This window comes from Atta colombica, unplaced genomic scaffold (genome assembly GCF_001594045.1).
Source record: "Atta colombica isolate Treedump-2 unplaced genomic scaffold, Acol1.0 scaffold126, whole genome shotgun sequence".
Taxonomy (NCBI): domain Eukaryota; kingdom Metazoa; phylum Arthropoda; class Insecta; order Hymenoptera; family Formicidae; genus Atta; species Atta colombica.
Window position 1 is genome coordinate 7,420,930 of NW_017259213.1, and position 17,529 is coordinate 7,438,458.

The 17,529-nt window shown below is 35.6% G+C and overlaps 1 protein-coding gene across 2 annotated transcripts in view; it reads right to left on the reverse strand.

Moving 5' to 3' along the window:
• LOC108694998 overlaps positions 1-12,090 on the reverse strand; it is a 16,815-nt gene extending 4,725 nt beyond the window's left edge. For both annotated transcript variants that reach the window (XM_018204704.1, XM_018204705.1), the window contains exons 1-8: positions 11,872-12,090; positions 7,880-8,054; positions 6,726-6,762; positions 5,833-6,002; positions 4,958-5,143; positions 1,292-1,507; positions 771-1,011; positions 91-429 (exon numbers count right to left, since the gene is read on the reverse strand). In XM_018204704.1, the coding sequence (XP_018060193.1) occupies positions 91-429; positions 771-1,011; positions 1,292-1,507; positions 4,958-5,143; positions 5,833-6,002; positions 6,726-6,762; positions 7,880-7,948 (1,258 nt within the window). In that variant the 5' untranslated portion in view covers positions 7,949-8,054; positions 11,872-12,090. The remainder of the gene's footprint in view (positions 1-90; positions 430-770; positions 1,012-1,291; positions 1,508-4,957; positions 5,144-5,832; positions 6,003-6,725; positions 6,763-7,879; positions 8,055-11,871) is intronic.
• Positions 12,091-17,529: the final 5,439 nt, after the last annotated feature.

Below are 17,529 nucleotides of genomic sequence, written 5' to 3' on the forward strand. Positions count from 1 at the left end.
AAAGAGAATCTCTTTTAAGAAAGAGAATTAATATTGAATTAATATTAAAAAATTATTTTTCCTAATAATAAATTACTCTTTTTTTCATACCTTTTCCTTGAAATCGTTCCGACCATTCGCTGATTCCATGAAAATATCCTGAAGGCGAATTCGTCTCTCGACCACGTCGCTGATTGCGGCTGGAACTTACATTTTGATAATCGCGCTCCTTGGGCGTGCAAGATTTCATGGTGACATTGATGTAGCTCGTGTTAGTGCTGGTTGGAAGAGGAGAGTCTTCGGCATCGAGAGATCCGTGCGAAGAGCGCGAATCGCTGCCGAAATGGCTTTCCAGCCACTTTGATGTTTCGAATTTTCTCGCCTCGTCTTCTTCCTCGAGGTCCAACGGTTTCTTCGTCAAGGCATCTTTCCGAGCGGCATCCGAGAAACCTGTAATAATTAGCAATGATTTTTTGAAGAAAAGGAATTAACATATCAGTAGAAAAAAAATATATGTATATATAATATATGATATCTCTATATGTTCTTCAATAAATTTTAATCTTTCAAATCGAGATAATAAAAATAATTTTTCTTGAATATAAATTTTTTTTAGTAAATATAACATCTAGCAATCTTGAGAATGGAAGGCAATTCAATCGGTTTTATCAGCTGTCATATTTTATACTTCAGAACACACTACACTCACAATTATTCGTTGATCATCTGATCAACCATTCGTAAATATGTAGAACGCAACGATAGAAAATCAATAGAGAAAGGCCACATACCGGGATATTTGTGAAAACGAGTCGTCCGCATGCCCGTCGGTGATGGTGACCAGTCGCCTATTCGTTCTCCTTCGGTTGTCTCTGCAACATAGCGCATTTCTCGGCCGACTCTCTCGCCGGCCGAGATGTAGTCCACTACGTCTTCTTCTCTTTTCTTGATATACCTTTGCGAGCTTTCCTTCTTCGTTTCAGAGACGTCGTCGTCGTTCCTTCCGTCGTCCGGAACTTCGTCGTCTTTAATCTGAAGCAAAAACGATCGCATTACTTGCAACTATTTCTCCGACTTGTGTGTGTGTGTGTGTGTGTGTGTGTATGTGTGTGCGCGCGTGTGTGTGTTTGTGTGTGTGTGTGTATTTTGTGTGTTATTATATTTATATAAATATATTAATTATATATTTACATATATAATTTACATATATAATTAAATAGTCTTACAATTCGTAAAACTAGCGAAGGTAAACCGAGACAAGAAGAGAAAAATGATGGTATGAGTATATTAACCAGTTTTTGCTGCGACTCACCTCTTCGTGCTCGACCGTTCGCTTCTTCTCGGTAACGATTAATCCGTCAGCCTTCAGTTCCTTTTTCTCCAAGGTCTTCTCGGTGTCGATGACTTTGTTTGACCTAGTCGTGTGCTGGATGACCCGTGGACCAGATTGTGACGACAATTGTTTCGAGGATTCGGCAAGAGCGACTCGTAAGTCACCTCTATTGTTACGCACCGCCTTTTGGTATGCCTGAAAAGCAGAGTAGACCCGTATTAACTCTTGTCAGACACTCGCGATTAATTATTGTCTCTGCAAATCATTTTTCTTTGTATACACGGTAAAATTAACTGGTTTGGCTGTGCCTTTTCTTCCTTCTTTCACGAAAATATTGATTTATTTATGCTTTTAAAATGGGATGTGACGTTCAACAAGATATAATAGAGCAAATACATGCAATCTGTACTAATAAATATGTAAAGATATATCACAAATGAGAAAGGAAAAGTAATAAATAAAAAAATTATCGCGATTTTTCTAAATTTTAATTAATGAATGTTTAACATGTAGAGATCTAATATTTAAATTACTTAAATTTAATAACAAAAAAAAGCCAATAATAGTTATTGGTTACTGTCTTGTGATCTGTTTAAATAAATCAATGATGACAAGCCGATAAATAATTGCCAATAAAAATACGGTATGTTTCAATATTTGTTAATATTGAATTGTCTTAATCATTGATTTAATTTTAAGTTCTCTCTCTCTTTCTCTCTCTCTCTTTCTCTCTCTCACTCTCTCTCTCTCTCTTTGGTTTTCATTTTTATAACTTTATATTTATAACTTTCTTTATTAAAATATCTGATAAGTTCGACATTCGCAATACTGATTTTCTTAATTCTCAACTGAAATCTATATATCAAATAATTATGTTAAGAAATCTATGCGTGTCTCATCAGACAATCAAATTAAATATTATACAAAGTGCCGGTTAAAATGATGACACGACACGATTCTCCGACCTTCATCGAAAGAACAACTCAGTATTCGAACACGCCGAGGACGATGACGAGCATGACAAACCGCGATAGACACCGAGAAATCTGTTTGCCGTATAAAACTATTTAATTTCAATCAAACTTCATATCTGATCTATTTGCAGCGGGCGCGTTATGCATTTCAAAATTGGAAATCCTATAACTGCAAAGTCTGACTAATTTTGTCAAAACAAGAATGAGAAGGATGAAGAATGTGCATACTGTTTCTTTTATATATGCTATCTCATTCTTATTTATACAATCTTATTCCAAGGAACACGCAAAAGTCAATAAAAAACTAAATAACTTTATTTTCATTTTTGACGTTAATAAATAAATTGTACAACAAAAAAAATCATCATTTTTTTATTTTCTCTCGAATTGATATATATTTCTTTTTTAACTTAACAAAATTTGACAAAAAAAAGATAAAGAACTCGAACTCAATCTTATAAGATCTCTATTCGAAACGAGTCCACGATCCGTTGTAACTTTGATAGAAATACGACTAATTTATATCTTAATTATACCTGCAACTATCTTGGTAAAGAGACACGATACGTCCAGACGGTACGTCGTGCGTCCGATCAAGCGGCGCGTGTCTTTTTTCCGCGGAGCGATTGTCCCGGCATCTCTCGCGCGAGGACGACTGGTCCTGTTCGATGACGAGTAATCTTGAGACTCTAAGGACCACACAGAGACAGAAGAGCGGACGAATTCCGAGGAATGCTCGCGAGGAGCAACACCCCCGCGGCGATTCCACTGACGAGAAGGAGGCACGGGACACTATCGCGGTCGGATTTGCGGCTGATCGCACCCGCGGTCCAGAGACGTGCGGAACAGCTGCTGAGACTGCGGCTGCGGCTGCGGGCATCTCATGGCTCCTTCATCGCCATTGGGTGAAGGGAGTGCAAAATCGAGAGATCATCGACTTCCACTTCTTGAGATCCCTTTCTCTCTCTTTCTCTCTCTCTTTTTGTCTCTCGCTTTTCACGATCCCCTTCTCCCTTGCGCTCCCGTTCCCTCTCTCGCTCGACAGTGCCAGTTCGCCGTTTAACTCTCCGTCCTTCCTTCGTCCTCTTCGTCCCAGAACGATTCGACCTCCTCCGTCCTGAATCGTTCATGCGCGCGAGAGCGTCTCCTCTCGCGTATTATACCTGTTGCCCGTCTTTCGCAATCCGGGTATCCCCGCGAGGTTTGTGAAACCTCGTTGCGATTTACGTGGATGCGATTGCATGTCGTATAGATTGGTATCGGGGGAGAGTGAGAGCTTTTTTTTTCTCTACACCGAGCTATTCTCGGATTTGTCTAGCTGCGCTAACACGCGTTAAACGTATAGTGTGTTATTATGACACTTGGAACGTGACGATCTATCGCTATTACCATGTCAAACGACATAAACGTCAAACTACATTCTTAATTTATAGTTTATGATTATAGCATCAGGAATAAATGTGATAATAAAATAGCTATCAGAAATTGATGTGTATTTCAGAAGAGTAAATGGACACATCATATCATTTTATTTTTAAAACGGATAAAACGAAGAAAGAATTTTAATTTGAATATAAGACATTTAATTCTTAGTTGTAAAATTTCTAAAAACTTTTAATTTACAAAAGAAATTAAATACGAGAGAAATTCTTCAGAATTGTGATATTTTTATCTCTCTCGGTATGCATTTTTGAATTTATTATCATTACTTTGTCAAATAACATAAACGTCAAGATAACATTCTGGATTTATACGAATTTATTATTTCAGAAGTAAATAAATATATATTATTTTTAAAAAATGATTAAACTAAAGAGAAGATTCTAATCTAAATGTAAGCTGCTGTTCGATTGCTATCACGATTTTGCTAAAATATTTAAAATATTAGCTAGATACAAATCTGAATGTTGTTGAATATCGTTATAAAAATAATTATGTAGTAAGAGTGTGTTCAGATTCCTCGAGTGCTTCTCTGGTATCGTGTCATCTTTGTTTCACATTCGGTTAAATAATGAAGATGTAGTGATATTTGGATCGACGGCACTCGGATGGAAATCTGAACATAGCTTAGCAGGATGCTCAAACTGGTTACTAGAATGTCAAAACTTTTTGCTTATATTGTACTTGAATTTCCTGCATAATTATTTTAACAATCCAAGAAAATTACTTTCAGATTTGTATCAAAATTTTTAAATACTTCAATAAAGTCGTTTTGCGATACATATAAAACTTGTAAAAATTTTTACAGAAAGAAATTAAATAAAAAGGAAATTTTTCAAAGCTGTACTATTTCTATTTTTTTTCAGTATACATTTTACCAGGTATACAAAAAATCGTAATATCAGCAAAAATGTATGGCATTAAGACCTCCCTTAGAGAAACATCGCTCAAACATGCTTTCTTTCAGCAGCTTCGCAAATGATTTCGTAACGATGATGAAGTGAATATCTGGTGCTGACCGAATCTCACTGAGCTTGAGACATGTCGGCACGGCGCGGCGAGCTATCAGACGGGACGAGACGACGAGACTCTGGAGAACAAACAGCGCGACCTTTTCGCGGCGCGTGACGCCGCGCCAGGAAAGAGAATGCGCATACAGCCGTGTACCCCGTGGCACGCGCAGGTGGAATTCAGATGGTGGGTGTGTCGCGGGTGCATACTGCATATATACCTCGTCCGAGATATCTCCCAACTGCTGACGATCCTCCGTCTCGAGTCTCTCTTCGATCTCCTCGCGGCTCCTCACCACCGTCTCATTCAGCTCCTTTTGCACGATATTACCGCCATTTCCGGTCACAGTACCACCTGCCGCCGGCCGCCAATCGACCTCCTGCGGTTGATCCCCGGTCGTGCGTCTCTAAACACCGGTTCGCGAACCAGTTAAAAGTATGTTTCCTTACGCGGGCGCGTAATACTACAAAGCAAGCCGATTCTGATACGCAAATGTATGCAGAATCAATAAACAATGGACGCGTGTCGAAAAATAAGAAAGAAAAAAATTCTGCCGACTGTTACTCGTTTCGTCTTCCATCTCATAAAAATTATTACGAGACGACTAGCAATATGCAATCTGGGATTTTATTGATTATTATAAGGGGAGGCAGAAATGTGAGGTATAAGAATTTAGTATTATTACTAAATAGAATAGATTTTAAGAGATCGTGATTATTTGTGTCATTTATGTTTATTGTATATTATACATGGAAATAACGATCTTGCTAAAGTATCTAAAAATTTAGTTAGCTACAGATCTGAAAATAATTTTGTTGGACTATGAAAATAAATTTTTAGTTGCTGGCCCAACAAAATTATTTTCAGATCTGTATGCTTATTTTTAGATATTTCAGCAAATCCGTTCTTTCCGTGTATTAAATTTATCTTGAGCCATTTATATTTTCTAAATTCTTTGAAATCTCATTCTAGAGAATGAAAATTGGGTCTTAAAATAGAGTGGCTCAATTTTCAATCTTTGATTTGACTCTTCAGAGTGATTCTAAAAGTCTTAGAGAATATATTAACAAACGGATATTTAACAAACGTGCGAACCTCCTGAGTCGTATGTTCCTGTTGTTCGACGTCTTCGGTTGTGTTTGTGGTAACAAGGGGTCCAGAATCGACGACGACCTCTCCGTCTTCGAGGACAACCTGTCGCTTCACTCTCGTCTCGATTTGCCGCGTGGTGGTAATCTCCTTTTTCTTGCGGGTCTCCCATTCTTCTGAAAGACGGAAGCGGGCACTCTTTCAGCTTCACTCGCAATACCGGCATTGTTTCGCAAAACTAATTTCTCGGTCCCGAACAAACGGACATAAAACGCGGATGATGAGTCGATGATGGCACAGGGAGAGGTGCCTTTATGCCTCTGTCGACATTACTGTCAACTATTGCGCTTTTGCAAGCACTTCTGACACGCCGAAGGAGCGAGATAACAGTTATATACCTCGAGTAAACAGTTACTTTTGTGATCGCGATATTTGTCAAATAAAAAAAATGGAAAGACTGACAGAAAAGATTCTTTTCCAAAATGCTCAATTTACAGTATCTAATCTTTTGTTGTTGAGTGATAAGATGAAGATTTGACAGATATAAATTCACTTAGATACTAAAACTTTTAGATCATACATCTCTTGTAGTACCTTAATCTCTTTCGAGTTTTATTGTTAGCGCATCTCGAAAATACGCTCTTGGAAATTCAAAGAAGATATTCTAGCAAAATTAATAATATTTTATAAGTAGACTGATAGTATATAGAATATTTATTTCACATTTATCATTCAGAATATTTAATGTTCTTTTTTCTACTCTTTTGATTATGATGAATTATAACAGTATTAATAGCGGCAGTAAATCTTAATAAATTTTCAGTGCACGCTAGCAATATAAATAGCCTATAGATTACCGTTTTCGTTCGTAGATTAATATTTTTGTTCGAGGAATTTACCTTCTTTGATTAATGCCACGGAGTTCTCAGGGTCAACCTGAAAAAGGAAACAATATGTATGTAAATCCGCCTACGAGCGAGACCATCGAAGATGCGATTCCTTTCGGCTAAGGACATTCTGGGGAAGTTACGTATCATGAGAAGTACGTCTACCGCAAATAACTTCGCCTTAACCGCTTTCTTACTCCATGTTACACGCGACTAAACTTCTGACCGACACCCAGCAGATTCTGATCCGACAGGAATGTTAATGCGGAGTAAGATCATTTGCAAGAACGACTCTGATGAATAAATGCGTGAATGATTTGCATTGTGTCCAACACAATTATATGAATTACAACAATTCAAGAATAATTAATCAGAAATATTTAACGTGCTGAAGAATTTAAGGTTGTACGAAAATATTATTGAGAAGAGCCATTAATTGTATACAGAAATTTATCAAGTAATAAATTGACAAATTTTTATCTATCGAAGCGTGAAATAATTTATTCAATAAATATCGATCAATCTATCATTCGCCAAATCTATCTTTTATTCATTTTTTATTCAATTTCTGTGTTAATTTCTTAGATTTATTTTTAACAGTTTTTCACTCTCTTTCTCTCTCCTTCTCTCTGTTGTTCTATTTAAATTTACTATACAATTAAAATATCACATGTCTTTATACTAATTGTTGTTTGTTTTTACTATATAATTATATAGTTTGGATCAGCATAATTAAAAAGTTCTAAAAAATAAAAAATAATTTCATAAAAAAAGGACATAATTGCAAGGACAGCATAACAAAAGTCAAATACAGAGAAAAAAAGTTTTTGAATAAAATATTAGTATCTATAAGAAAATAATTTTGGTTCAAATAAATCGGAACAGACCAGCAAAATTAAATAATTCATTATTTTATCAATATTTCATATAGAATATTTAGAGTCGAAACGTCTACTTATGTAATTATATATTGCTTTTAGAAAAATTTTTATTACTCATTGTCTACATCACTAACTCTCAATTGTCCTTATTATTCCAGTACTTATTCGTATATTAGAGTTTTTCGAATATAGGAAATGTAGACGCGAGAATGTGAACTCTGAAGGAGAAACGCGTGAGTATCTGAGAAAATGCATTCTGAAGAGGTTGGAGAAAATGTTACTCACGAGAATAGAAGAGTGGGTATTCGCTGGTGGACGGGCCTCGTATCGGCGTGTCGAAATCACCTCCATCATTCGATCATGTCTGCTATGTGGTCCTGATGTTCCTGTTGGATTATTCAGTCGTTGCAAGGAAGAATTCAGCTAACAGACCATGAGCAATAATGTTTCTTCTCGCGCTCTGTTACAATCGGAATAATAATTAATTTATATAAAAAATATCCAAAAACTGAAAATAAAGATACTATTGAAATGAACTTTTCGGTCAACAATATCTTTTTCAATTAAACGATATCACTTTTATTTTAATCAAAGTAAGCGTGAAATATTTTGAATTGAGAAAGAAGAAAATTTCAAGAGAGAATAAAAAAAATTGTTTACACTCTTGATGGCCCAAGCAAGATAAAAAGTCTATCAAACACAACGTAATGTATTTTGACATCAAAATGGCTACAAAATAATTAAAAACTACTTTTCTTTCAATCACGATTCATTTTAACATCATTTCGACGTTAAAATGAATCGCGATCTATTAAATTATTCTGCTTGGAAATCATCTTATTGTAACATTAAAGATCTTTGAGAAAATTAAATTTAATATTACACTTTATGCGTCAGATCTGAGAGTGACGCTAAGAACACCATGGTTCCTTTGATAATACGGGATTTGATTCAAGATATTAGTCCTGCCGCCGCGAGCGCGCCATCCCTCTTCTCATTCTTCCGCTACGTCGACGCACATATGAGGAACACGCAGCTCACGGAGGTGTAATAATTCATCGGGAAGCTCTCTCAGTAAAGAAAGAAGCCGAAGGCCGCGGTGGCACGCGGGCCTGTGGTCGCGATCACCTCGCGATATAGTACGCGTGATATGATATCGAGATGGTTAAAGACACCATGTACGGCTGGTTACTTTATGCCCTACATCAATGGCGTAAGTGACTTCTCTCATAAGCATTCATGAATCCTTGATCGCAGAGCTCGCGCGGATTGAGCTGTCTGTTCATCCGAAAAGACGCGCAATTGAGAAACAATTAATTTCTCGCTGCGGCTCTTGAGATAATAATTCCACTGCAATAATTAAACTGCAAAAATTAAACTAGCAGTAGAATGAACGGATTATTTTTTTATTGGCATTAAGAATAACACAAAATACTAGACGAATAGTTGAATATTATAATTCTCTGGAACAGAAAAATGTAAAAGTTTACACAAGATTTTTTTCTGATTACAATTAATACTGTAATTAGAGTATAATATCGAAAGAACGATTTTTGCTGAGAAATATTTAAAAATTTAAACAGGTATAGATCTAAAAATAATGTTGTTGAACCATTAAAATAATTATATAGAAAACGCAAGCATGCTGCAAACAGTTTTAACATTCTAGCAATTAGCTTGAACGTTTTAAAATTATTTTGATAGTCCAACGAAATTATTTTCAGATCTGTATGTAGTTCAATATTTCAGCAAAAGTTCTTTTTGTGTAATAAGTGCTAGTATATATAGATTATATATTATTGCTGTAACATTTCAAGTTCTAACTATGTTAGGTATTAAGCGCTCAATTTGACTGTCTCAGTTGTCGCTTCATTACGAAAAGTTTCACGAATGGAGCAATTTAATCCATTTCAAAAAGAGCTTTGCCTACGCCTCTGAACATTTGCGTCCTTGCGGTTGGAATTACGCACGCGTTCTCCCCACCTCAGAATCTGAACAGGTATGTATAAGTATTTAAACTTTTTCTATCTTTTAGGATCTATGGTCGTAAAGTGTGGTTTTAAAACGACTATACATTAAATGTGTTTAATGTGATTTTTAAGTACTTTATAGAAGTCTGCGGTATATACATAGTCCACTCGTATAATTTCTTAATGACTTAACTCATTTAACGTTGTTAATTACAAGTTCTTCAATTACACGTTTATTTTATTGTTTAATAATGCAAGAGGAAATTTAAGAAATTTTAATAAGCAAATCAATTTTTGCAATTAATAAATTAAATTTTGCAATAAATACTTCAACGTGCTCAATGTATCATATGCATGTGTAAAAATTATTTCATAAGCATGTTTAAAAATTAATGTTCCTTTGTTTCTCTGCTTTCTTGCCATCTCAATGGAGGTCGTAAACGCGCCAATAAACATATCTCATGAATAGATCTAAAAGGACAAGTATGCACTTTGCATTGACAACACACTTCTTTGGTAATCCGCCATACAACCATGTTAGTCTCACCTTATTGGATATGTGTGTGACGTCAGAGATGCGTCAGCGTGTAAAAGCGAATAACTCGAAAAGTCCATGACATTTTACGCACTTTGTCTTGGCAGGATAAACTTGTGAGAGTAACGGTAAAAAATTCATTTAACATAATCATCCTTAACAGTAATAGATCATCATACAGTAATATCATTAAATGGGTCATTATTATATTCTTAATAGAAAATAATAATTTTTCTATCTATAATTGTCAATAGATTCACGTTTTTTTACGAAAATAGATTAAATAATTTATGCAGCAGAGTTCTTGATATAATATATAAATTAAAATATAAACATAATTCTCAGAATTTTATTCATAATTTTATGATATTCACGGAATTCGAACAGAGAGATTTTTATCCAACTTTTCATTAATTTTTGACTGTACTAAACCTAAAATTTTATCATACAGAGTTAATCTGTTTAATAAAAATTTATTCTTAAATTATTTACAAGCTTTAAAGTAAATAAAATCCCAAAAAATACATATTACTTGTCAAATAAATTCATGATTAAGATCCATACGCCTGCATTTCTTCGAAAAGCTACATCGACAAGATTTCACTAACGTTTCATTAATTTTGACCGTTTTTGCAGCCCTGATCGCTGCATCAACGCAACACGAACAACGGGAGATTTGAATTAATCGACATTGGCGAAACTCTTTTCGTTAAATAGATCGAGATAAAATGCACGCGGGATGTTTGAATCATGGCCGGCTCGCCGCGCCGCATCGCGTCGTCGCGGTGATTTCAACGCGCGGCGGGACGCGTGAAAATCAGCGATTTAAGCGAGAGCGGTTAACTACATTTACATTCCCGTAGCATCTTTTATGCCTTATTACGTCAACACATACTCTCTAAAATTCTTAAAGTGCATCTCACTTTGAAGAGTGAAATCTCACTTTCAAAGATCTCACTCTTCACTAAGCTGGCTCAATTTCGACTGTTTAGAATGAGATTCCGCTCCAAAACATTTAAACAATTATAGTCACTGTAAAACATAACGTATATAAGATATATGACATACAAAAAAGGGCCTAACTCACTTCTTATACTCTAAATTCTTTTGAATCTCATTCTAAAGAATGAAAATTGAAACAGAGTGGCTCAATTTTCAGTCTTTAAGAGTAAGATTTCAGAGTGACAATTCAGTTTAAAAGTGTACGCGCGGTGACCCTAACAACAAGTGGACAGCGACGCTGAACACGTGACCTCATCAAGGACGTCGCCATTTTGGTTGAAAACGTGAAGCGGGCTCGTTCGATCGCGCTCGAATCCATTTTAGGATCGCGCGACACTGAGAATCTATCAGCGAGAACGAACACCTTGGCTTTCACGCCAAATACAGTTTGTGGTCGATCACTCACGCGGCGACCGATCGTTATCAGCGAACGATCGCGGGAAAACGCAATTCGAAATCGATAAACGTGTTAATCAAACGCTCGAATAATTGTCGTGTACCGAGAAGATTCTCATCGCTCCTGCCGCGCACGACTCGTTATGTAAGAGACTGACAATGCCACTCGCGTAATATCCTCGACGAGGAAAAGCCGTTCGCCGATGCGTCGACCGATCCTTTCTCGGAAATGCGAAATGCACACGCGTTTATCAGCGTCACGCATAAAAGAGAGATCGGAGCGTATAGGATGTTAGAACACAAAGTGAAATTTTTAGGAAGAAATGACAGGGTAACGTGAGAGTAAAGAAAGCACGCCGATTGTTTACACTCACCTACACTCCACTCGTTCACGCTTGTTTCCGCGAGTTACGCCCAGGGATCTTTAAGGAAATGAAAATACGATTATGAGATCGATTTTCGAGAGAATTTAAGAAAAATCGACGTTTTCCTCGACGATCAACACTTTCAATGTTGTGAAAAATTAATATTGTCAATCTTGTGTCAACGAAGAGACTGTAAAGACGAACTAAAGTCGTAAGCGCGTTGCTTACGACGCGCGGAACGAAAGTATTCGACGAGACCCGCTTTCGCGCCAGCGCTCGCGATACTGTCCAGCCGTCGAGTACTTTCTGACGGATCCACCTGGGGCACCTCAGGCTCGAGTCTAGCAGGTGAGGCGCCCCAGAGTGCGTGGCGAACCGCGCCCGGGACAACTTCTTCCAACGCAACCTCGCCAGAAAGACAAATATAGAATTTCGGCGCATCGTGACGGCGAATCTTTTGGATTCATGAATTATGGACTCGCTCGTCTTTCCTGTAGTTTTCTAAAAAGGAACGTCCCATCAGACCCGCATTAAGTGGACCAGCTTGCCCATGAAAGCGCGAATAATAATCGCGAGAGTTGCAGAAGAGGAACACAAACATGGATAATTTACTCACAAAGTTTCCGCGTACTTCTTGCAATTTTTCTGATAAGCTCTTTTTTAGAATTTTTTTCATAACGATAATAAAGGCTGGTCTCATTTTGTATTAAAAGAGTACAAAGGCAAGAGTTTTTCTATTATATTATTAATCATAATAATAGACTCAGATTTAATTATTCAGACTCAAGTAGACTCGGATTTAATTATTCAGTTAATTATCATATTATTACGTTACAAGAACTGCTCGAACTGCTTAATTGAGGAAATTTTTTATGTGCACAAAAACTTGAATTTATTTTACACCCTTTAAAAGTGTATGAAAAAAGTAAATGTACTATTCCATGTATACCTGTGCTTTAAACTTGCATTAAATATAGTTTGTCTATAAGCAAATCAATAATTTTCCATTTAACTAATTCTATTCATTATTTTAAAAGAGTTTTCATTTATAAATAATATTAGCACATAATTAGTTTCATATTGTTAATATTTTTATATTTAAATCGCATAAATAAATCCTGCAAAAAAATCAGATATTTTCAGCATTTATTCTTTATTCTATTAGCTTTAATCTTAATGTCTAAGGAAGGAACGTAGGAAAGAATTTTTTACAAACGAAACGGCTTCGCTAGCTTATGCCGAGACTGTCGGAACGAAGCATTGAATAGTAGGAGGTGAGGATCGGTGCGGCGGGGCGAAGCCACTGTAAACAACTGGCATGTACGCGACAACCAAGTACACGCCCGAATGGGCAAACACCGTGTATCTCTACCACGATGGCGTTCGTCCAATCGGAGATATCGCTGCATGAGAGACGGAGATTAACGTCCTATTAACCCATTAAAGCGCGCGATCGCCTTGAGACCTTTCCGAAGCGCACTCTGTTACGGAATATTTACGTCAACGTCTTTTATTATTTTCAGAATGAGCCGAAACTAAAGAGCGTCGAGTATCTAAAAGCAAAAAAACGTAGCGTGTGCGATTGCAAATATCATACTCGAAAAGTCATATGAACAGAATCGAAAAATCCTTTTTGCAAGAATATTAATTATTCTTAATTTATTACCGATATTGCGTCAAAATAAATGGTAAGAATAAATACGTATGATAGAAAAAAGAAATAGAAAGAGAAAGAGAGAATATTCATTCAACATTTTGAGATCGATTCGTCCTCTCAAGCACATGACATATTATAATGTAGTATAAATTTATATATTATTATAAATAATATATTATTATAAACAGAAAATAAAAAGTGACTATAAAAGCCTTACAATATTCAAAAATTTGTATGGCGTAGTATGTAAGATTTTGTATCTTGCTTTACTAATCTGATTTTGAAATTGTAATTATAGTGCCGTATAACTTAATTTATGTATTTTAAAAGATAATAAAATTGTATTGTCAAGTAATAAATGTTCTATCTGATATTTTACGGAGCTGACGACGTGGGTCTATTACGGATCAACCCAAATCTCTTATCTCTTATAAATCTCTTTATCAAAAATATCAAGCAACTCAATTTTCTTTATGTTATATCTGCAAATTTGGATTATTAAACTTACTTTCATCCATTCCTCATCGTGAATAATAATTCACGAATTATTTTGATGCTTTGAAATTAATTAGCCTTTTAATTAACATCACTGGTGACCCATGTCGAATTTTCCGTTTTATATATTTTATCATTTGATATTTTGGCTAAAAAGAACAAAATTATAAAATAATTTTTAATATCATTTTTTGTAATTTTTTAAAATCATTATGAAATACATTGTTTAACATATATAATAAACGTAAACAAAAATATCGTGATTCTCGCGATACGCGCGATGATATAAAAAAGTCAAAACTTAAAATTGGCACGGAACGTGTTAACATAAATAAGTTTTATACGGTAATTATGTTACATTTTAGCAACTTCAGAGGATTAAAGGCTATCCGATTTACTTGCTTTCGTGAATTATAGTGTAAGCTATCCGAAAAAGTTTCATTCGCGCATTTTCAGTGAGGTGTCCCCGAACAGCGCTGTCGTGATAAGCAAGAAGTATTTTTTGACCGCGTAAATGTACATTTTCAGAAATTCATTCTTAGCGCTCGAGATCATTAATATGCAAATGCACACACATTCCGGTCGAGCTCCTTATCCGCACATCGGATTCGGCACGTACATAGTGATTCATTCGCGCAATCAAAATACAGGTTCCATCGTGAACCAGCGTATTCTCGCATAGCAAGGTGATGCCGCGCGCAAGGTCAACCTGAAATGGCGACGGCCGATCACTCCCGATGATTAATTAGCAGAGCAAGAGAACATCATTGAAGTCCCCTCTCATTTTTGTAAATCGGTCGAGATTCATCAGACGTCCACACTTGATTACGACAGCACGAGCGAATGAGTCAACGATACACCGATCCGCTCTATTTGTCGTCAATAGTACACCGAGATTGTTGCTGTTATTATTAGTTAGTTCTTTGAACGCTCAACTATGGTCATTATGCCGGTTTATTTCTCGCGTCACTGAAGATTACGTGATACGTAACAACGTCTCTTTCTGATCGATTGTAAGCCTCGATCTGTAATAGGTATAGTAAAGTCTTTAACCTTTAGCTTTAAGCTTTGAATTGTGATTTTAATTTACTGTAAGCTCTAAATTTTACAATCTCTAATCGCCTTACAGATTATGGCTTAAGGTAGTGCTAGAAATGCTTTCAGGAAAATAAACACAATTTAGCTTCTAGCAGAGCTTAGCAAAAGATTAAACTTCTTTGGTAAACTTTTTTTCAGAATTTTTTATGTACGCCTTTTCAGAATTTTTAATGTAAATTTTAGAATTTTTTTACAAGTTTCAAAGAATTTTATAACTTTTTAGAAAATTTGTCAGATTTTTTAATACATATTAGATCACTCTTTAGAAATGTTTAAAAAATTTTTAATATATGTGAATTTTAAAACGGTCTCAAATTTTTAAGATTACTCATTCTATAATTTCTGAAGAAATTTTGTAAAATCTGAAATAGTTAAAAATATTTTTTTAGAAATTGTAAAAGAATGGGGAATCTTAAAATATTAGAAATCTTAAAATATTTCAGAATTCACATATAAAAAATTTTAAAGAAAAATTTTAAAGAAAGTGTAGACTTTCTTTGTATTTTTAAAATGTAATGAATGTGTTCCAATTCGTATAAAAATTTTAAGGAAAATATTTCAGCAAGATTGCTATTATATTAGACATCTATTATATTAGATTAGAATTAATCGTGTTTAAATCACTCGTTTTATCTCTGTTTTACTAGAACTGCATTGAAAAGTAGAGAAATCTATGCAAGATTAATTGAACTGAATGGGCAGCGTACAGCCAGTAAGTAATCGCTAATATGTATATGCAAAAGTCACGATAATATTGAAACGTGTTCGCTTTATCACGTCATTCATATAAATCAACAATAGAAAACCCAACAATCATATGAAAAGTATCTGTTACACACCGTTCTCCCCGTCTATTATCATAATTTTCTCGCTTTCCTTGACGGCAATCTGATTCCGCGCAGCCGCAGCGAATTGTGCAAGTAGATCGAGAAGTTATCGAGACCTTGGGACCAAAACACGTGCATTAATCTCGGCGCTAATGCATAATACGTCTGATATATTCGAGGAAACAGTGTCAATGTCAATATATGCTGAATGCTGTGAGCGTGTTAAATCACCGAGATTTCTGATGAATCTTTAAATTCAGATTAGTCTCATTCACGTGATCAACTCATCCCGAATATCAGTGGCACGATCTCTTCGTTCTGTGTGTGTGTGTGTGTGTGTGTATGTGTGTGTATGTGTGTGTGTGTGTGTGTGTGTGTGTGTGTGTAGATTCTTTAGTAGAACTTAATCCTTTGCGGTCGAAACTATTTTTCGCAAATGAATGAAATATCTCATGTATTTTATCCTCAGACCTGGCTGGTCTAACATGAATCGAAGATCGAATGAAGGAATTATTTTTATCATTATATTTGAAGAAATTTATGGAGATCCTAAAAATAAATAATTGAGTTGTTATGATTGCATACAGATTCTCACAGAATGGACGAAGAATAATGTATATCACAACTATTGCAATGTATATAATTAATCCGAGAGTTGCCTTATTCTTTTTACATAAACGATTATCCGAGGTATTTTAATTAAGAATCATTTTTTTTCATTTATTTAATATCGTGAGAGATGAAATTATGAAATCAATTTTGTGTTCAACGTCGTCGCCCCATCAGTTTGGGCACGTCTTTCCGGGCACGTCGGACACGTAGGAGATTCTAGAAGTCGCGACAAGTTTACCTATATGGATTTGGAAACGTGTCGATCATTACCAAAAGCAGCCGCACGGAATGGGTGCGGATCGCGGAATAGCGACGTTCTCGTAAAAGTGTAATTGCTCGCGAACTGGTTCAAAGGAGGCGCGCCTCTCCCAGGTGCGGCCTGACCGCGACGATGCGAGGAGATGCGACCGATGTGGCGATGTGACGTCACCAGTCCGGTTTGCGCGTCCAATGTCCTCGTTCGTCATTTTATAAGGATATGAGCCTACCGTTCAGCGACTACGAGATTGTCATACGAGAATAATCTTTGCGTTGCGTTCGTATAACAATTGTATCCTTTCTATTTTTGCGCTCTGCAAATGCATGTTTTTTTCTATTTTTAACGCTACATCGAAATTTCGAGAGAAAGCGAAAGATTATTTTGAATACTATAGCGAACGTTAAAAAGTTAAGAAGAGATTGTTCGTCTATCATTAACCCTTGTTATTTCCCAATTATAGAATGACACAACCCATACAGCACAGAAGATTGAAGCAATATTGCTGCAATGTTGCAATTTTACAGATTGCAATGTAATTTGCAATACATTGCAGAAGTATTACAGAAATGTAAATTAACAATATGCCTGCAAAATGTCAATAATATGCTTGTAATATTCCACAAACATTGCAAAACTGTGTAATTCTTTAATTGTTACAATAATAATAATAATATAAAAATATAAGTTTTTACAATATTTATATAGTACAGTCTTTTAGT